This window comes from Saccopteryx leptura, chromosome 4 (genome assembly GCF_036850995.1).
Source record: "Saccopteryx leptura isolate mSacLep1 chromosome 4, mSacLep1_pri_phased_curated, whole genome shotgun sequence".
Lineage (NCBI taxonomy): Eukaryota > Metazoa > Chordata > Mammalia > Chiroptera > Emballonuridae > Saccopteryx > Saccopteryx leptura.
Genome location: NC_089506.1, coordinates 103,194,460 through 103,216,736, shown reverse-complemented (window position 1 = coordinate 103,216,736; position 22,277 = coordinate 103,194,460). Strand labels below are relative to the sequence as shown.

The following is a 22,277-nucleotide window of genomic DNA, read 5'->3' as shown; positions in this document are numbered from 1 at the left end:
AGTGACCTTGGGCTTCAAGCCAGCGACCATGGGGTCATGTCTATGTGCTCAAGCTGGATGAGCCCACACTCAAGCTGGTGACCTTGAGGTTTCGAACTTGGGTCCTCCGCATCCCAAGGACTTGGGTCCTCCATATGGACCCTCTTGACCGTCCACCTTCCCAAAACAGAATGTTCTGGGCTGTAGCCACAGTCCTCATTCTACATGATGGGTAGAATCCGACGGTCTATCCACTGCGCCACCACCTGGTCAGGCTACTTGTGCCTCTGAGAAATACTCATTCATCACTGTCCCCATGTTAAACACACGGCCCCTTGTGACAAACTACATTTGACGGTTCTTTCTCACTGGTAAGGTAATGGCCCAAGAGAACTTAAAGATATGGGGTTGTTCAACCAGGGGGGAAATACAAATTTGTTTTTATTCCTACTTCAGTAATTACTAAATTTCAACATAGCTATTTGTGCTGAAAGTACTCTGGAAACTGGCAGTTTTGTGCACAAAGAAAAAATTAAATTCAACTAATGAAGCATTACAAAGCTTCAGAAATATCTTTACACGATTATTATCTTGCCAAAGGAATCCACACAGTGCAAGTAAAACGGGAAATCGGAGTGAGGTTGGTGGAGTGCACCAATGTCAATATCTGCTCGTGACAATGCACTACACTGTGACAGATGCCACCCCTGGGAGACACTGAGGAAAGGCCCGCAGGATCTCTCTCTATTATTTCTTGCAACTGTATATGAATCTACAAGTTAGTACAATAAAAACTTCAATTAAAAATTTTATAAAAGAATCCACATATAACAAACATATGAGGACAAAGTAGAAAGAAAATTTTTATTTTTTAAAAAATTCACATTTATTAAAAACAGCAATTTCTAGCCAAATAATATAAAGCCTTTAAATTAATTATTTGAAAGTATATACAATATCTTTTATAAGTAAACTCCTGAAACTGTACAGATTTAAACAAAATTCATTCAGCAAACAAATTGGACCACTATCATCTACTCAGCACTTTGCAAGGGTTTGACTGTTTCAGAAATAAGATTCACCACAAGAACAGGTGCTGTCAAATACTCCTATCCTTAAGAACACACTCTGCTCTGTACATCAAGTTAAATCAGCCATAATATAGTACAGTAATCATGCCTTCATTTCTTTGGAAAGACTTTTAAAAAACCAAATATACAATATAATACACAAAACTGGGTATTTTACAATTTACTTCATTAAACGTATATTTTAAATAGTAAGTAGAAGTGAATTTGGTCTTCCTCTTTCACTTGTTTCATGTCAAAGATGAGTATGGACCCTCTTGACCGTCCACCTTCCCAAAGCAGAAAGGATTCAAAGTTCTATCAAGCAACATCCATCACCAATTTAAACTGAATTGAAAAGAAAGTGACCTGTTTAAATTGACAGACATGTAACCTATCTGCACACTGTGGAGTCTAGCTGGAAGGGTGAGAAACCCATCACGTAGAATGAGGACTGTGGCTACAGCCCAGAACATTCATCAGGACTCCAGGCTTGTGTGTGAATAACTCAAAATTCCTTCTGAACCAAAAAGCAGGCTATATTTACTCTGACATCAGAGGCAAAACCAACCCAATCAGGAAATAGCATTTGTAGGAAAACCCTCAGAAGTGCAAAAGCTACCTGCTGATCCCTGATACGGTGTGGCGGGTTTAAGGGGTGGGCATCGTCATCCTCCTTGCGTTCGTCAGTAACACATACTCACTGTAGCAAGCACACAGCAAGGCCACTGAACACACAGCAAGGCCACTGACATGACAGTGTTTGCTTTCCAAGAACCACTAAAACCAAAGGCAGTGTACAGAAGGCTGGCGAGCCTGACCTTCATGCATGAGCCATGCGATTCATCAGGTGTCCTTCTCTCCTCTGTGGACCAGATTTAACACCTTCGCTGACTTCCCAATCACAGACTGCTACCCAGGAAGATTCTCGCTAAGGAGACTGCACACGAGCAGGCTGCAGCTCCCTGCTCTTGAACATTCTGTACCTGAGCAATCCCAGGAGCACCAGCAGTGGGGCCTTACATGAGGTCCTGGCGTTGCTGAAACTAATTCAAATCAAAAACACAGAAAAAGGGAGAGGGGGAGGGGGAAGTGGCAAAGAGGAGATAAATGGTGGTGGAAGGAGACGACTTTGAGTGGTGAACGCACGGTGCAGTATGCAGATGACGCGTTATAGAGTTGTACACTTGAAACTTGTATGGTTTAACTAACCAATGTCACCCCAATAAATTCACTAAAAAAAATAATAAAAATTTTATGAAACACGGGAAGATATAACTCCCTGAATCCCCAGGAAAGCAGAATGCGTCCTCAGAAGCATCTAATCTACTCCCAACTAAACTTCAAAGTGATAGGAGAGACATTATATTCAGTGTAGAAATACCATTTCTGGAAGTAAGAAAACAGTCACTGTGGAATGCTCGGTGGGTAAGTGTTGCAGGTTTGACACTCAGCAGACCTTGCTCTTCGTCGCTTTCTAGTCAGCCGTATTTCCATACAGTTCTCCCCTGCACTACCCACGGAACCCAGTCTCACTGCACATCTTTCCCTGAGAGCCACCTCACTGTGTGCCCACCACAGTACAGTCACCTCTTAAACTTACATTTCTTGAGGCCAATTAAATGAAGGAGTCACCACTGCTCATAGATTCATCTTTGGCATTTAACTTTTTAAAAGGGAAACACCAGTTATTTAACCCTCTGCTTATGCTTCAGTCTGCAATCAGCAACGAGTAGCACGCAGGTGTGGTCCTCGGGGACATTCCAACAGACACTTCCGCAGGAGTCCTGCAGACCACGTGCCGTTGCAGCCGCTCCCACCGAGACACTGTTCGTCTGAACCGCAGCCAGGCTGGCCTGCTAGTTAGAAACTGACAGGAGGAGGTTCAGCTGAAAAGCAGAGGGAAAGCTACGTTAGTTCTGCTGTGCAATACCATAAGAGAAGTTGTGTACATCCTCAGAAACAGAATGAGAGGAACCGTCTCAGACTTTTAAGCACCCTGGTGTTCTGGGAATTGTGGCTCATTGCCCCGACCAGCATCGGGAGAGAGGACTGTACCACACAGTGCCAGTCCGGGAAAGACCTCAATTCAAAATTCCAGGCCCTGGCCAGTTGGCTCAGTGGTAGAGCATCGGCCTGGCGTGCAGGAGTCCCAGGTTCGATTCCCGGCCAGGGCACACAGGAGAAACGCCCATCTGCTTCTCCACCCCTCCCCCTCTCCTTCCTCTCTGTCTCTCTCTTCCCCTCCCTCAGCCAGGGCTCCATTGGAGCAAAGTTGGCCCGGGCACTGAGGATGACTCTATGGCCTCTGCCTCAGGCGCTAGAATGGCTCTGGTTGCAACAGAGCAACACCCCAGATGGGCGGAGCATCGCCCCCTGGTGGGCATGCCGGGTGGATCCCGGTCGGGCGCATGCGGGAGTCTGTCTGACTGCCTCCCCATTTCCAACTTCAGAAAAATACAAAAAAAAAAAAAAATCCACAAGAACAGTTTCTACTGAATGCATATCACTTTCACACTACTGAATGCGTATCACTTTCACACTGCTGTAAAGCTGAAAAATCGTAAGTTGAATCATCTATAAGTCAGAGACCATCTGTGCTGCCATATATTGGATCTTAAGGAAATGGGTCACAAAAATTCAATTTCCAGGGAAATGTAAAATTAGAGAGAATGTGAGCGCAGAGGGGTTCCCTCTAGGAACAATCTACAGAATGGAAACACAGGTTTCTGGTTCCCACCATGCGGCTTGTGACCAAATGACTTGATCTCTCAAGGCCACAGCTGCTCCGTCAGTAAAATGGGGCAAACATAGGAAGGTCGAGTGAAGGTTAAAGGAGATGATACATGTCAAATGCTTAGAACAGTGCTGGGCAGTAGGCAATAAGTAATACCAGCTATTACTATTATCTAGGAAATGTTCACAGTTCTGAAAGAGGATCAAGGCACAGAGAGAATGGTCTCTACAGTGTTTTTTGAACGGTAATTTCACTGGTACATCATGAGAATAATTTAGTGGTTCAAAACAGGAACAGAAAGAGGCAAAGCAAAGCAACTGAGCTGCACATAATGTAAGTATCATTTAAATTACAGATACACACACACACACACACTAAAACACATCTCACTGGCAAGGGTCAGGTGGGAGCGCAGGAATTCTGTGCTCTTGGTAAGCCCCACCCTGACACAACCCATTCATATTCATGCAACTGATGAGGACTGAAGAAAAAATCAGACAACTATGTTGAATGGTCTCTCTTGGATATGCAACCACTGGACTCAGCTGAGCGTTCCTCCTCCTGTCTGGAACACTCCTGTTCCACTCCCAGTGCGGAGCAGCCACAAGGCAGCCTCCAGGAGCTCCATCACACCCACATGTTCGCACCCCGCTCAGCCGTCTCTCCTTTCCACAACAGAACCCCCATGCACCTAACACAGGCTTCATCCTCCAGCTGCTCCTAAGACCCCCTTCTCTACTCAAGGGCACGTTTCAGCATCAATTTTTCCCTCTGTTTGGATCTTTCCCATGAACAAAAATGCATTTCCCCTATCTTTAAAAATAAAAAAGGAAGGTTAATAATGATCACAAATAAAAACAGTTAACTAGGCCCTGGCTGGTTGGCTCAGCGGTAGAGCGTCGGCCTGGCATGCGGGGGACCCGGGTTCAATTCCCGGCCAGGGCACACAGGAGAAGCGCCCATTTGCTTCTCCCCCGCCCCCTTCCTCTCTGTCTCTCTTTTCCCCTCCTGCAGCCGAGGCTCCATTGGAGCAAAGATGGCCCGGGTGCTGGGGATGGCTCCTTGGCCTCTGCCCCAGGCTCTGGAGTGGCTCTGGTTGCAGCAGAGCGACGCCCCGGAGGGGCAGAGCATCGCCCCCTGGTGGGCAGAGCGTGCCGGGTGGATCCCGGTCGGGCGCATGCGGGAGTCTGTCTGACTGTGTCTCCCCGTTTCCAGCTTCAGAAAAATACAAAAAAACAACAACAACAACAAAAAACAGGTAACTATGCAGGAAGCAAGGAAAAGGCTGGAGGGAGACACCAGACAGCTCCAAACTGACCCTGTCCATAATTCTGACATAGAGTCCATGTTAGTATTTTTTCTAATTAAAAAACAAAAGTAAATCAAAATGAGGAAAATATCTCTAAATATTGAAAACAAAACTAACTATATTATAGTTTATAATATAATCACAGAATATAATTACTTCAAATAATTTATTAAAAGTCTATTACTGTACAACCCTACAACTATAAGAGATATCTTTTTAAAATATGACCCATATAGCCATATATGCAGCCATAAAAAAGAACACAGTTCTAATACTTGCCACAACATGGATCAGCCTTGAAAACATCACACTAAGAGTAACAGCCAGAAAGGCCACGGAGTACATGATTCCATTTAGTGAAATATCCAGAACAGGCAAATCCATAGAGACAAAAAGTAAACTAGTAGAAGAGTGGAGAAGGGGGGATGTGCTAATGGGTGTGGGATTTCTTTTGGGGGGGATAAAAATGTTCTGGAATTCGATGGTGGTGATGGTTGCATAATTTAGTGAATATACTAAAAACAAATGAACTGTCCTCTTTTAAGGGTGAATTTTTATTTATTTTTTTTCTCTTTTAAGTTGTTTTTTTTTATTATTTTATTTTATTTATTCATTTTTTAGACAGAGAGAGAGAAGGGGGGAGGAGCCTGAAGCATCAACTCCCATATGTGCCTTGACAAGGCAAACCCAGGGTTTCGAACCGGCGACCTCAGCATTTCCAGGTCGACGCTTTATCCACTGCACCATCACAGGTCAGGCTTATTTTTTTTTTTCTTACAGGGACAGAGGGAGAGTCAGAGAGAGAGAGAGATAGGGACAGACAGACAGAAACGAAGAGAGATGAGAAGCATCAATCATTAGTTTTCCGTTGCGACACCTTAGTTGTTCATTGATTGCTTTCTCATATGTGCCTTGACTGTGGGCCTTCAGCAGACCGAGTAACCCCTTGCTCAAGCCAGCGACCTTGGGTCCAAGCTGGTGAACTTTTCGCTCAAGCCAGATGAGCCCGTGCTCAAGCTGGCGACCTCGGGATCTCGAACCTGGGTCCTCGCCATCCCAGTCCGACACTCTACTCACTGCGCTACCACCTGGTCAGGCAAGGGTGAATTTTATGGTATATGAATTATATCTCAATAAAAACATGACCCACTTCCCCTCCAGCTACCACCCCATCTTTTCTCTCCACATTTAGAAGAAAAATTCTAAACTTCTAAACTATACTAAACTTAAAATATGCACAGCGCTGGCCTGCTCCCAATACATAATAAGTTCTCAATAAAAACCTGCTGACAGAATTGAATGAATCAGTAGGCACAAACTGAGCTCTCCATTCAACTCTATAAATTTAGGAAGAAGAGAGAAAACAAACCCTTCTAACATCTTATTTCCATAACAACTTTTTTTTTTAATGTGGGCCTCTTAGCATGCATGCTGCAAACAAAATTATTCAGCAACCTAAATACCATTAATATTTGAATCTTTCACAAATAGTCCATTTGTCTTAAACACAACGCCTTTCAATATTAGAAAGGATTAAAAAGCAACTGAAAATTCTAAAATCATCACCAAAAATTTGACAAAATTTGAACTCTTGCTCATCAGAAAATATTGTACAATTTTTTTTTAATTAAAACTAAAAACAAAAACAAAAAAAAACTAAAAACATAGTTCCTCAAAGACATTACTCAAGTAAAGTAATTGAGAAGTTCAAAGTAACAAGGCTCTTCGGACTATGGGTTACCTGTTCCATAGTAGGACAAGCAATGATGTGAACATCTTCAGGACTGAACTCTTCCTTTAACAAAACGTGGAACTTCTGGAAGACTTGCTGAACATTATTCTTAGAAAGAGAAGAGGCAATCTATTAAATGAGTCACTAAGAACATATGCAGTTGTCTCACACATGAAGCACTGAGAATGTTAAATCGTAATGACAACTGCCAAAACAAGTAGAGAAGAGGTATCTTTCATGAGATTATCAAAGACATGTACAGTTAGCACTTAATATTTCACATGCTAGCACAACACAACTAAGACATCATATAAATACTTCATGGAAAAACCAAATCACAGCAAGCCCTGTCCCCCCAGAGTCTTCAGTAGACATTTCTTACACAAAAGATAATCAGGTTCCCAGACACATAAAATATACTTTAAAAATTAACCAGTGCCTTGGGTAAGGATGTGAACGCAACAAAGAGCTGGAAGTTATGTGAGTTCTGAATTTTCTCTGACGTCTAATACCAAAGTGGCAGCTGCAAGCCATTTGTTCCCACTCCTTACCAGTAACATGGCACACGACTCCGGAAACGCTGCTCTCAAGGGTTGGGTCACACATCCAATGTGAGGGTCTAAGTATTTATTTATTTATTTGTTTGTTTGTTTATTTACTAATTTCTACCTTTAGGTAGAAAGTACTTTAGTGCCAATGGTACTTAAGATAAAGCAAGGGTGGGAAAAAGGTATAATCGGACAAATTCAGGCTTTGTAAGCCTTTCAAGAATCACAATGATTTATTATTCTCAATTTCACTAGAATAGTACACCAACAGGAAGAAGTATATTATTTTAAAATACAGAAAGAGGAAAATGGTAGACAAGGCAAGAACATCTGAAAAGACTGGACAACGTTCAAATAAATTATCATGATACTCACCCTAACAGGTTTAAATAAGATAAACTCGGTGTCTTTATTGGACAGGTACAATGACATACTTCTCAAGATCAGAGGTAGCTTTGCTTTTATTGTCTTATAGACACTTGCCACAAGGTCACTGACCTTTGCTGGAAAGAAATTAACCTCATTAACATCACAAAGAAAAAGAGAACAAATGTTTCCATTTTAATTTAAGAAGAATAGCAGAGAAAAATAGCAAAAGAAAAGACTATTTCCCAAAGAATTTTTTTCATTTTTGTTGGTTATTTTGTTAGTTTAATCCCAAATCCTAAAAACATTGTCTTCAAAATACAAAATTCTAATCCCTAGGGCTAAGGCAGCAAAAAGAATTCCCCAGCATGCTTCAGGACGCTCACTGGGGCTGTAACATGCTTGGTGCCTTTGGAGTCTGGAGATGTATTAAGGTACACTAAAACAGCATTTGCAGAGACATTAGTTAGAATTACTTCATAATGAATGAGCTTATTCATCTGCAGAATTCACTCACAGTAAGAGATGCTCTCTGCCTTACAAGACCATTCAGAAAATATACACACATATTTAATGGGAACTAAAAATTCATTGTTACATTTTTGTACTGTATTATCAGGAAGAGAACAGAATTCTAGAAAATTATAACTGAAATAATTATGTAGCTCAAGTATAGTGTCTGAAAAGAAGTTAAAGTGGAAAATAAGAGTAGTGATTTGTATAAAGTATTTAAAAGAGAAAGCTTTCTAGAAAGCTAAAAAGTAAAAAACTGATTAATAATTCCAAAGGTACTCAACCTCACTCTTAATTGAAAAAATGCATATTAAGATATTTTCAGATTGGTAAAAATGATGAAGATTGTAAATAGCACATCTGGCAGGGGTGTGGGGAAACAGGCACTCTTGTCCCTGCTGACAGGAGTACGAACTGGCTCCACCTCTTTGGAAGGATATTAGGCAATGTTGTCTAGTCAAACCGGAAACACACATGCTCTTCCACTTAACATTTCTACTGCTAGAAATTTACCTTGGGTATTACTCACAAAATACCAAAAATATGTGTGTATAGGGACATTTACTAAAGAGTATATGGGAAAAAAAAATAATTTAAATGCCATTAAAATTATTAAAGAAATTGTGCTCTAGGGATGCAGTCTATGCCCCCGGTAAACAGAATGGGCAGAGCTGGACAGGCTGGTACAGAAAGGACTCTAAGACACAGAATAAACTGAACAAGCAAGGAGCACAGTATAATCATAATCAGACTTGCACATGTTGTAAGCCCATATGTGCTGTACATACATGAATAATTTGGAGAGAGAAACCATTACTAGTGGTTACCTATGAGGGGACTGGTTTAGAGGTGGAAAACAGAATTACTTTTTATTTCATATTTTTTCACAACTCAAAAAAAACCCTTTTTTTTAATTGAGCATAGCTGTGGTAGATAGAGCAGAGTAAGAAAGTGCCAATGCTCTCAAGAAAAAAGAACAAATAATACAGAATTGCTCATTTTTCACAACATCGATGAAAGCTCCTGTAAAACAACCCCACAGGCTGGGTTCCGTCATCACTACCACACTTCAAGGACACTAAGACAGTTTTGGAGCCCTTGAGCACCAACAGGTATGCGCTGAGCCTAGAAATAAAATACAATAATCATCCCTTATCTGAGGTTTCACTTTCCAGGGTTTCAGTTATCCTCAGTCAACCACGGTGCAAAAATATTATATGGAAAATTCCAAAAATAAATAATTCATTAAGTTTCCAACTGTACACCGTTTTGAGTAGTGTGATAAACTGCACCGTGGCCACGGCAAGAACCATCCCATTGTCCACTGTGTCCACACTGTAATTGCTTGTTAGTCACTTAGAAGCCATCTTGATTATCAGACTATTGTAGTATTAAAATGTTTGTCTTCAAGTAACCCTTATTTCACCTACCAACAGCCCCAAAGTGCAAGAGCAGTGACGCTGGCAATTCGGACATGCCAAAGAGAAGCCAAGAAGTGCGTGTATGTGCAGGAAAAAGCACGGTATTTATAGCCCCAGGACTACTACCCTTGGTTTCAGACTCCTCATGGGGGGTCCTGGATTGTATTCCCTGTAGATAAGCAGACTAATGTATCCTCCCATTCCTGAGAAGTATTATTTCCCAGAGTACATTAACAAAATGGCATACTAATTTACAACCTGATCTCCTGTAAATTTATCACAAAATGATCCCCAGGAACCTAATCAAATCTGCATGAATCAATAACTCTGAGTTTCTGGAGGCCCAAGACAAGTCCCTCAACTGTTTTCAATGTTCCCATCTCAAAAACCCAAAAATCTCTCTTTGACATCTAAGTGTGTGCTATGCATATTACAGATCAAGAAAAGGCAATTCCACGGCCCATGTGCTACAGAAGACACAAATATAGTGTGTCTGTAAAGTCATGGTGCACTTTTGACCGGTCACAGGAAAGCAACAAAAGACGATAAAATGTGAAATCTGCACCAAATAAAAAGAAAACCCTCCCAGTTTCTGTAGGATGATGTGGCAGCATGTGTGCATGTGCAGATGATGACGTAACACCGTGTATATAGCGGAGCAGCCCACAGCCATGCCAGTCGAGATGTGGACAGTACAGAGGAAAGTTCAGTGTGTTCTGTGGCTCGCTAAATTCGAATCCGTGACCACAGTGCAACATGACTATCGGCGCGTTTATAACGAAGCGCCACCACATAGGAATAACATTACTCGGTGGGATAAGCAGTTGAAGGAAACTGGCAGTTTGGTGGAGAAACCCCGTTCTGGTAGGCCATCAGTCAGTGACGAGTCTGTAGAGGCTATACGGGATAGCTACCTAAGGAGCCCTAAAAAATCTGTGTGTGAGCCCACATCGAACTGCACTGAATAGGTATGAAACTGGGAGAGTTTTCCTTTTATTTGGTGCAGATTTCACATTTCTATCGTCTTTTGTTGCTTTCCTGTGACCAGTCAAAAGTGCACCATGACTTTACCGACACACTGTAGGTAATCTGAAGTGCCATCATTTTATTTGCCAAGATCTCACTTAGGAAAAAACAAACTGGGTTAAATAACAAAACAGCAAGCCCTATTTCTATCTGTCCTTTCATCAGTTTCCTTTCATTTTTACTAATGACAATTCTAGTAACACTTAAAAACATAACAGACCTAACATCAGGGGTTCTATCAGGGTTCCACTTGAGAAAATGACAGCCTCTATTTTGAGTGACAGGGTCTTTCCAAATGGGCACTATGTATGCATCAAGGCCTGAGCTTTGCTGCATTACATATAAACACGCCTATGCCTGTGCATTGGTTTCTACCTATTTTAGGAAATATGTCACCCAAGAGTTTCATTTACATAAAAGTTCAAAATCAAATCAGCTCCTATTCTAAATAAATGCCACTGAGTGAATGAAACCTTGAGCCCAAGGCCCGACTCCTCCAAAGACGATCAGAATTCCTTCTGGCATGGTGCTGAGCAATGGACTAACAAGTCTGCTCCTGACTGCGAGGGTCAAAACAGGTGGTGACCACCAGGCCAACCATGCTTAGAATTTCCAGTAAAAGAATCTGGTTTCTGTCTTCCAGGAGAATGTACTACCGGCATACGCTCTTTCTGGCAGATTCCAATCACACACAGCAAACAGAAGGAAGGCCTAAAGCATGTCACAAAATTTATTTGCAAACCCATACTGATGACATCAACAAAAGTTCACATGACAAATTCTTTAAATAAAATCCTACCTTCCTTTCAAATACAACTGATTATTGTCTACACTTACAAATCTTCATAAGCGAAACAGACCTACTCCTTCAACTTCTTAGTTCCTGTTCAACTTCAAATTAATATAAGGCACTAAAGAATTACTGAAAATTTTAGAATGGCCTCCACCAAACTTTTTCCCAAAAGAAATAACATTCTTTCTAACAGACATAACATTCTTTCATATGGGAAAAAAATCACATCAAAAACCTAATTCCAGACGACATGCCTGTTGACAACTTTTTATAGATGCTAAGCCAGAATCATTCTTTGAAGCTCCCTCACTATGATCAAAAAGCTTCCCTGCTCACTTTGACACAGCTTCCCCCAAATTAAAACACTGATTCTTTGGCCATTTTTCCCTTTCTAATTGCAAGCAATCTCTATCACATTATGGGCCAAAGGATGGCCAAAAATACCAGTCTAACAAAATAATTTATTCTGGTTTAATGGCAATTTAAAATGTCACAAAATGTACGTAAACTAACCCACAAAGTTAGTCATGATTTTAAATGTCTAATGTCTAATGCTAACAACAAGGGGGGAAAAAACCTTCTAGCACACACACAAAAATGTACATTTAGGAAAGTGTAAGACTGGGAACATCTCAAACATATTTGCAATGAGACAGTGGCCCACTGCCAACTGACACCCTAGTTTTTATAATTTTTTTCAAACACTCTAAAACTTTGTAAACAGAGGGTGTAACCTGAATAATATAAGGAACAAAATAATGTACAGCATTCCTTCATATAATACTTGAAAACAGTGGCGTTATCGCCATATTTTCATACTATCATCTACAGTATTTCCATAAAAGTTGCACAACACAATGAAAGTGGGTATACAGAAACCAGCAGCCTCAAAGTGTTTCCGTCTAAGCCACATTTTATTTTTAACTCTATGCGTGTGTGTGTGCAGTTTTAAAATTCTTCCATCCTTGAAATGCTTGTTGAAATGCAAGTGTGTTGGCCAGTAAAGACCTGTCAGCTCCAAACTGCATCCTGTATTAGCCCAAACCACAGGATGAGTAGGAAACCAATTCCGAGCCGTCAGAGCAAGGACTACATAAATGGGAATTAATTAATACCCTAAAAAAAGAAATCCCAGCCTGACCGGGCAGTGGCGCAGTGGATAAAGTGTCGGACTGGGATGCGGAAGACCCAGGTTCGAGACCCCGAGGTCGCTAGCTTGAGCGAGGGCTCATCTGGTTTGAGCAAAAGCTCACCAGCTTAAGCCCAAGGTCGCTGGCTCGAGCAAGGGGTTACTCGGTCTGCTGAAGCTGAAGGCCCATGGTCAAGGCACATATGAGAAAGCAATCAATGAACAATTAAGGTGTTGCAATGCGCAATGAAAAACTAATGATTGATGCTTCTCATCTCTCTCTGTTCCTGTCTGTCTGTCCCTGTCTATCCCTCTCTCTGACTCACTCTCTGTCTCTGTAAAAAAAAGAATACAGTTAGCTACAATACATTGCAGCTGCCCAGTAAATTTTTATATATATATAAAAAAGAAATCCCAAATAGTACAATGTGACTACCTGGCTGTGCCCAAGGCTGCTGTGAGAGGGTGTACTTGGGTCCTCCTTGACTGGCCATTGTTTTTAACGCTGAAACCTAGTAGAAGAGACAAAAAGAGTTTCATTTCATTTATGACAAATTAAACTTGTACTTCTCTCAAAATATACATACCACCATTTGAACCTATTAAAACATAATGATAATCAAGTGTACAGCCCTAGAAGAAAATGCATCATATCTTATAGTCCTTTAAAACTAGTATTTTAGTAAAACTTCTTGAGATAACAAGGCATATTTTATCTTGCATAAACCAAACCAATGTCCTGAGGCATTCTACCTGACACTCTACCTGAGAAAAAAATGGGGATGTGGAGAAGTGTTAACACAAAACAGGCCTCTCTCTAAGTGGACTGTTATGTTAATATAAAATTATCATCACATGTTGTTAGAAAAATATCACCAGCTGGACAAAATCTTCTTTATATACCAAGAGGTCCATTTTCTTTATTATATCATAGGCAAAGAGAATGTTATTTTAAAAAATAAGATTTCAAATAGTATCAAAAGGCACCCTTGACCAACCAGTGCAACTGGTACAGACTTGGATGCCCACCTTCTATTCACCTCTCTTTTCATTCCTCACCATCAGTACAGAGAAGCAAAACCAAGAAAGTACAGTTAACTTTTTAGACAAGACTGTTCAGATGGCAAATTGTGGTGGGGCTGAGGTGTAGCTGGGAAGGGTGAAGGGCAGAAACTGCATAAAATGTTTTTCTAAAATAGATTGTTAGGTACCAAAGGTCCATGCCATGACCTCAACCTCACTAAATAGTCTCATTAGAGATTCCCAGCCCAACCTCCCAGCATGGATGTAGTAACCTGATGTTGGTCAAGGTTAACAGCATCTCAAAGTGGAGTTGCAATGATTGAGTAAATTCATGCATGGAACGCCCTTTGAACTGTGCCGACACATACTAAGTCCTACGTGAAAAAAATTGCAAGTGAAGACATCAATCAAGAAGCAATATGGACCTAAAGATGGCAGTGGAGTAGGCGGATGCACAGACACCCAGCTCTCACCACCAAACTGGAATACAAATCAATTTAGAAAAAATCAGCGTAAAAAACCAACTCTGGACTACAAGAACAGCTCTCAAAAACCAAGGAGCAAAGAAGAAGTCACAAGAAACCTGGTAGGGAGGCCTGAATCTCCCCTGCTTACAGGAACAGAGGTGGGGGGCTGAGGCTGAGAGCCCAGAGGGGATCTCACTCCAAGGAAAAGAGCAGAAAATACTGCTCACAGCCACTTGCCTGGCGACCAGGGAGCAAGGTGTGTTGAAAAGACCAGCTTATCTCCCAAGTGGAAAGGAAAGAGAAAGGGACAGACTGTGAGGGGCTAAGGAATGCAGGAGACAACCTAAAAAAAGCTGACTCATCCATACTGGAGGCGGCCATAGCTGGGGGAGGGACTGATCCTTCCCCACAAAACAGTACTGAACTGCTTCCGGATCAGAGATCTCCAGACATTTCTCCAGCTCCAATCAGCTCAACAAGACACAGCTGAAAACAAGAAGTGGGGAGGAGGGGCAGTAACTCAGGTCTCCATGGAGATCTGAGATACACCTCCCCCTACTGAAGCTGAGAAAACACCCTGCCCCTAGAGAGATTAGTTGGTGGAAGAGGCCTTCAGAGTCTCAAGTTACACCCATCTCATTCCTGAATACAGTTTCAAGGAAGCCCCCTGCTGAGATAAATAAACAAGACTATCACCTGTTAAAAAAACAAACAAATCAGGACTTCAAAGCTGCCCAAATCCGAAAGTGGATTACAAATAATAGCTGATACCAACCCAAGAAGACCTAGAAATAACACAACTGAAAACTGGAGGCAGACAACACCAAGCCTAGACTCAACCAACTCTACAAATAAAAAACCCAAAAACAGACAATGAGAAGACAAAGAAGTGCAATCCAAATGAAACCACAAGAGACACCTTCAGGAGATGAATTGAGTGATATGAAAATAATCAAACTTCCAGATGCGGAGTTTAAAATAATGATTGTAAGGATGCTTAGGGATCTTAGAACAATGGATGGTCATTATGAACACCTAAATAAAGAAATAGCAAGTATAAAAAAGAATCAGTTGGAGATGACAAATACAATATCAGAAATAAAGACCAAAATGGAAAGAATTAAAAACAGGATAGATAGAGCTGAGGATCGAATCAGTGAGTTCGAGGACAACTGGAATGAAGGCATGAAAGCAGAGAAGAAAAAAGAAAAGAGACTCAAAAAGTCTGAGGAAACTCTTAGAGAGCTCTGTGACAACATGAAGAGAAATAACATCTGCATCATAGGGGTTCCTGAAGAAGAAGAAAAAGAACAAGGGATAGAGACTTTGTTCAGTCATATCATAGTTGAAAGCTTCCCTAAATTAATGCAGGAGAAACTCTCACAAGTTCAAGAAGCACAGAGGACTCCATTAAAGAAAAACCCAAAGAAACCTACACCAAGACACATCATAATAAAAATACCAAAGGTAAGCGATAAAGAGAAAATATTAAAAGCTGCAAGAGAAAAAAAAGCTATCACCTACAAAGGAGCCCCCATAAGGATGACATCCGACTTCTCAACAGAAACACTTGAGGCCAGAAGGGAATGGCAAGAAATATTCAAAGTAATGCAGAACAAGAACCTACAACCAAGACTACTTTATCCAGCAAGGCTATCGTTTAAAATTGAAGGAGAAATAAAAAGCTTTCCAGACAAAAAACAACTCAAGGAATTCATTACAACCAAACCAATGCTGCAGGAAATGTTAAGGGGCCTGTTGTAAACAGATCAAAGTGGGAAAAGAATATAGCAAAAAAGGAATACACCTTTAAAGAATAAAATGGCAATAAACAACTACATATCAATAATAACCTTAAATGTAAATGGATTAAATGATCCAATCAAAAGACATAGGGTAGCTGCATGGATAAAAAAACAGGACCTATACATATGTTGTCTACAAGACACACACCTAAAACATGCACATAGACTGAAGGTAAAAGGATGGAAAAAAACACTTCATGCAAATGGAAATGAAAAAAAAGCTAGGGTAGCAATACTTATATAAGACAAATTGGACTTTAAAACAAAGGATATAGTAAGAGATAAAGAAAGCCACTACATAATGATAAAGGGAGTAATCCAACAGGAAGATATAACTATTATAAATATCTATGCACCTAATATAGAAGCACCTATATAAAGTCTGCTTTATAACAGACTTTGATGGATTTAAAGGACGAGATCAACAGCAATACTATAATAGTAGGGGATTTCAATACCCACTAACATCACAAGATAGATCCTCAAGAAAGAAAATTAACAAAGAAACAGCAGACTTATTGGACACACTAGATCAACTCGATTTAATAGATATCTTCAGAAGCTTTCACCCTAAAGCAGCAGAATATACATTCTTTTCAAGTGCTCATGGTACATTCTCTAGGACAGACCACATGTTAGGGCACAAAAGTGGTCTCAACAAATTTAAGAAGATTGAAATCATATCAAGTACTTTCTGCAATCACAACGGCATGAAACTAGAAATGAACCACAACAGAAAAGCTCAAAAATTCTCAAACACATGGAAACTAAATAGCAGGTTGTTAAATAACAAATGGATTAACAATGAGATCAAAGAAGAAATAAAAAAATTCCTAGAAACGAATGACAATGAGCATACAACAACTCAAAATTTATGGGACACAGCAAAAGCAGTAGAGAGGGAAGTTCATAGCACTACAGGCACACTTTAAGAAGCTAGAAAAAGCTCAAATAAACAATTTAACCCTGCATCTAAAAGAACTAGAAAAAGAACAGCAAGTAAAGCCCAAATGTAGTAGAAGGAAGGAAATAATAAAGATCAGAGCAGAAATAAATGACATAGAGGCTAAAGAAACAATACAGAGGATCAATGAAACTAGGAGCTGGTTCTTTGAAAAGGTAAACAAGATTGATTAACCTTTAACTAGAATCACCAAGAAAGAGAGAGGACTCAAATAAATAAAATTAGAAATGAGAGTGGAGAAATAACAACTGACACAACAGAAATACAAAATATTGTAAGAAAATACTATGAAGAACTGTATGCCAAAAAACCAGACAACCTAGATGAAAAAGACAAGTTCCTTGAAACATACAATCTTCCAAAAATCAATCTGGAAGAATCAGAAAACCTAAACAGACCAATTACACCAAATGAGATCGAAACAGTTATCAAAAAACTCCCAACAAAAAAAAGTCCTGGGCCTGATGGCTTCACAAGTGAATTCTACCAAATATTCAAAGAAGAACTAACTCCTTTCCTTCTCAAACTATTTCAAAAAATTCAAGAGGAAGGAAGACTTCCAAGCTCCTTTTATGAGGCGAGCATAATTCTGATTCCAAAACCAGGCAAAGACAACCCAAAAAAGAAAATGATAGGCCAATATCTCTGATGAATATAGATGCTAAAACCCTCAACAAAATATTAGCAAACCGGATCCAACAATATATGGAAAAAATCATACACCATGATCAAGTGAGATTTATTCTGGGGAGGCAAGGCTGGTACAATATTCATAAATCAATCAATGTGATTCATCACATAAACAAAAAAAAGGAGAAAAAGCATATGATAATTTCAATAGATGCAGAAAAAGCATTTGATAAAATCCAGCACCCATTCATGATCAAAACTCTCAGCAAAGTGGGAATACAGGGAACATACCTCAACATAATAAAAGCCATCTATGAGAAACCCACAGCCAACATCATACTCAATGGGCAAAAATTAAAAGCAATCCCCTTAAGATCAGGAACAAGGCAGGGGTGCCCCTTTCACCACTCTTATTCAACATAGTCCTGGAAGTCCTAGCCACAGTAATCAGACAAGAAGAAGAAATAAAAGGCATTCAAGTTGGAAAAGAAGTAAAACTATCATTATTTGCAGATGATATGATATTGTATATAGAAAACCCTAAAGTCTCAGTCAAAAAACTACTGGACCTGATAAATAAATTTAGCAAAGTGGCAGGATATAAAATCAATACTCAGAAATCAGAGGCATTTTTATACGCCAACAATGGTCAGAAAGAGAAATTAAGAAAACAATCCCCTTCACTATTACAACCAAAAAAATAAAGTACCTAGGAGTAAACTTAACCAAGGAGACTAAAGACTTGTACTTGGAAAATTACAAAGCATTGATAAAAGAAATCAAGGAAGATACAAACAAGTGGAAGCATATACCGTGCTCATGGTTAGGAAAAATAAACATCATTAAAATGTCTATATTACCCAAAGCAATCTATAAATTCAATGCAATACCAATTAAAATACCAATGACATACTTCAAAGATATAGATCACATATTCCAAAAATTTATATGGAACCAAAAAAGAACACAAATAGCCTCAGCAATCTTAAAAAAGCAGACTAAAGTGGGAGGTATCACACTCCCTGATATCAAATTATACTACAAGGCCATTGTACTCAAAACAGCCTGGTACTGGCATAAGAACAGGCATCTAGATCAATGGAACAGAACAGAGAACCCAGAAATAAACCCACAGCTCTATGGACAACTGATTTTTGACAAAGGAGGTAAGGAAATACAATGGAGTAAAGTCAGCCTCTTTAACAAATGGTGTTGGGAAAATTGGACAGCTACCTACAAAAAAGTGAAACTAGATCACCAGCTTACAACACTCACAAAAATAAACTCAAAATGGATAAAAGACTTAAATGTAGGCCGTGAAACCATAAGCATCTTAGAAGAAAACATAGGCAGTAAGCTCTCAGACATCTCTCAGAGCAATATATTTGCTGATTTATCTCCACAGGGAAGTGAAATAAAAGACAGGATAGGCCCTGGCCGGTTGGCTCAGCGGTAGAGCGTCAGCCTGGCGTGCGGGGGACCCGGGTTCAATTCCCGGCCAGGGCACATAGGAGAAGCACCCATTTGCTTCTCCACCCCCCCCTCCTTCCTCTCTGTCTCTCTCTTCCCCTCCCGCAGCCAAGGCTCCATTGGAGCAAAGAAGGCCTGGGCGCTGGGGATGGCTCCTTGGCCTCTGCCCCAGGCGCTAGAGTGGCTCTGGTCGCAGCAGAGCGACACCCCGGCGGGACAGAGCATCGCCCCCTGGTGGGCAGAGCGTTGCCCCTGGTGGGCATGCCAGGTGGATCCCGGTCGGGTGCATTCGGGAGTCTGTTTGACTGTCTCTCCCTGTTTCTAGCTTCAGAAAATTAAAAAAAAAAAAAAAGACAGGATAAACAAATGTGACTTTATCAAACTAAAAAGCTTTTGCACAGCTAAAGACAATAAGAACAGAATAAAAAGACAAACTACACAATGGGAGAACATATTTGACAATACGTCTGATAAGGGGTTAATAACCAAAATTTATAAAGAACTTGTAAATCTCCACACCAGGAAGACAAACAACCCAATCCAAAAATGGGAAAAAGAAATGAATAGACACTTCTCCAAAGAGGACATACAGATGGCCAATAGGCATATGAAAAAATGCTCAACATCACTAATCATTAGAGAAAGGCAAGTTAAAACCACAATGAGATATCACCTCACACCAGCCAGAATGGCGCTCATCAACAAAACAACACAGAATAAGTGCTGGCGAGGATGTGGAGAAAAGGGAACCCTCCTGCACTGCTGGTGGGAATGCAGACTGGTGCAGCCACTGTGGAAAACAGTATGGAGATTCCTCAAAAAACTGAAAATTGAACTGCCTTTTGACCCAGCTATCCTACTTTTAGGAATATACCTCAAGATCACCATAGAACGGCTCCAAAAGGAGAAATGCACTCCCATGTTTGTGGCAGCATTGTTCACAATAGCAAAGATCTGGAAACAGCGCAAGTGTTCATCAGAGAATGAGTGGATTAAAAAGCTTTGGTACATATATACTACGGACTACTCAGCCATAAGAAATGATGACATCGGATCATTTACAATAACATGGATGGACCTCCATAACATTATACAGAATAAAATAAGTAAATCAGAAAAAACTAAGAACTATATGAATCCATACATAGATGGGACATAAAAATGACACTCAGAGACATGAACAAGAATGTGATGGCGGAGTGACGTCACGGAAATGGCGCCGTGAGCAGCGCGTCCGACAGATCTCCCCAAAATCTCAACAAATTTATCAACTAGAAACAGAAAAATTTATCCTCGGAGCATTCCGGACTTCCACACACACACTGAAAGCAGAGGGACTGTTGCCCAGGAGGGAGTACACCTGTGGTGAGTCAACGCACACGTGCAGCTGCCCGCCCACACTCAGGACGGCAGCCTGGGCACTGGCGGCCGCCCCAGCATACCCTGAGAAGCCGCACGCGCGCCCGCCCCCCCCCCCTCCCCGTGCCGCGGTCCGACCACTGGCGTGACGAGAAACCGTGTGCCCGGTGCCGCGATCCAGAGAGGAACCGTCCACTGGCATGCTGAGAAACCGCGCGCGCCCCGTGCCGCGGTCCCCGGCCACTGGCGTGCTGAGAAACCTCACGGCCACTGGCGCCCCGAGCCGCGGTCCGGGAGGGGCGCCAAGGCTGTCTTTCCTAGTCAGGAGATTCTCTCCGTGGGCGGGGCACCTCACCCAGCCATTCAAGCTAACAATCAAGCGTTGGGGGGAGGGGCGCACAGGCAGCCTGAAATTCTTTCTGGAGCAGAGCTGCAGATCCAATCACTGAAATTAGCTTAACCCACGAAATCTACGCACCCACAGGGCTCTAACTGATAAGATCTCTCCCAGTTCAGCGATCCAAGACAAGAGGCGTGATATTTTTCAGTGCCTTTCGCTAAAGGGGCGGGGGCAACTTCTGATTGACAGAGCCTCCATATTCAGGGATATTCCTAACAAAAGGGACTTGGCAGATATTAAGATCCATAAAGCAAACAGCGACTAGTGCTTCTTCTTCCCAGCCAAAACAGGCTACCAAGTGTGGAAAGCCTGGGTTGAGTGGTCCAACTGAATGATAGGCGCTGAACAGTCACCTTGACAACAATTGACTCCCAGCCCCACCTGATTACGCTGGAGGCTCTGACTGCCAGAGCCTTACCCAGAGCCTTGCGCTGAGTGAGGATAGAGTGGGGATTTCTCAGCTCTTTGAGCCTCTTACTCCCCAGACAGAAGCAGTGGCAGCCTCATAGCTGGATCACCAGGCTGCTAATTCAGGAAGGGGAGACTAGGAAAGAGACTCCAGGAAAGCAAACTCTCTCATTGTTGGACTCTGCAAACGCCAACAAGCCTTGACTACCAGCGAGACTAAAGCCAATTATGACATTGCCATAGAATCCCATCAACTGCAAATTCCTACCTAAGAGTGACACAGGGGCAGAACCTGGGGTACAGAGTCACCGACCAGGAAGAGGGAGAGAAAAGAAAAAAGAAAGAAGTTAACCTCTCAAAATCAAGAAAAATCCACAGACTTTATAACTTGTTCCACTAATTCTTTGTTGTTGTTTCTTTCTTCTATCTTATTGCCTTTATTATTATTTCTATTTCTTCCACCTCGGTCCTTTTACTCTCTGCCCATCTTATGCTACCCTTTTCTTGAACTACACTACCCATGAGTGTTACATTTTATTTCTTTTCTTCATCCTAACTCTCCTTTAGGGTTACACTCCAAAACCCTTAACTCTCACTCTCTCCCCTTTTGTTTTTTTTTCCTTTCCTTTTTTTCTTCCTTCGTTTCTCTCTTACTCTTATTTTTTCCTTTCTATTCATTTCTTCTTTTCTCCTTTTACTTTTCCTCCCATTTAAGCCTCAATCACGAACAAATTATTTAATTTGGGACTCAAGTTTTTGTGGGGTTTTTTTTGTTGTTGTTGTTCTTTTTTTTCTTCTTCTGCTTTTGTTCTTGGTTTTTCCTTATTTGTTTGTTTTTGTGGCATTTTGGGCACTTTTTACATTGCTTTTTAACTCACTAGCATTCCTCCCAACCCACAGTCTCCATTGTATTTAGTCTTCGCTCCACTTAATACAACAGATTTTTACTTATTATTTTTATTTTTATTTTTTCTTCTTTAATTATTGTTTTTTCTCTCCTTTTTTCTGTTTCCCTCTCATCCCTCTCATTATATCTCTTAGTCGACCATCACTTACAAGCAAATCATTTTATGCTTGTCTAAGATTTACTCCTTTTTTTTTTTTTTTTTTTTTTTGTATTTAGTAGGTCCC

The 22,277-nt window shown here is 40.9% G+C and overlaps 1 protein-coding gene across 2 annotated transcripts in view; it reads right to left on the bottom strand.

The window, feature by feature from the left end:
* Window positions 1-818: 818 nt before the first annotated feature.
* Window positions 819-22,277, bottom strand: part of COG3 (component of oligomeric golgi complex 3) — a 77,827-nt gene continuing 56,368 nt past the window's right edge. For both annotated transcript variants that reach the window (XM_066380869.1, XM_066380870.1), the window contains 4 exons: window positions 13,057-13,132; window positions 7,748-7,875; window positions 6,834-6,932; window positions 819-2,935 (listed from right to left, as the gene is read on the bottom strand). In XM_066380869.1, the coding sequence (XP_066236966.1) occupies window positions 2,906-2,935; window positions 6,834-6,932; window positions 7,748-7,875; window positions 13,057-13,132 (333 nt within the window). In that variant the 3' untranslated portion in view covers window positions 819-2,905. The remainder of the gene's footprint in view (window positions 2,936-6,833; window positions 6,933-7,747; window positions 7,876-13,056; window positions 13,133-22,277) is intronic.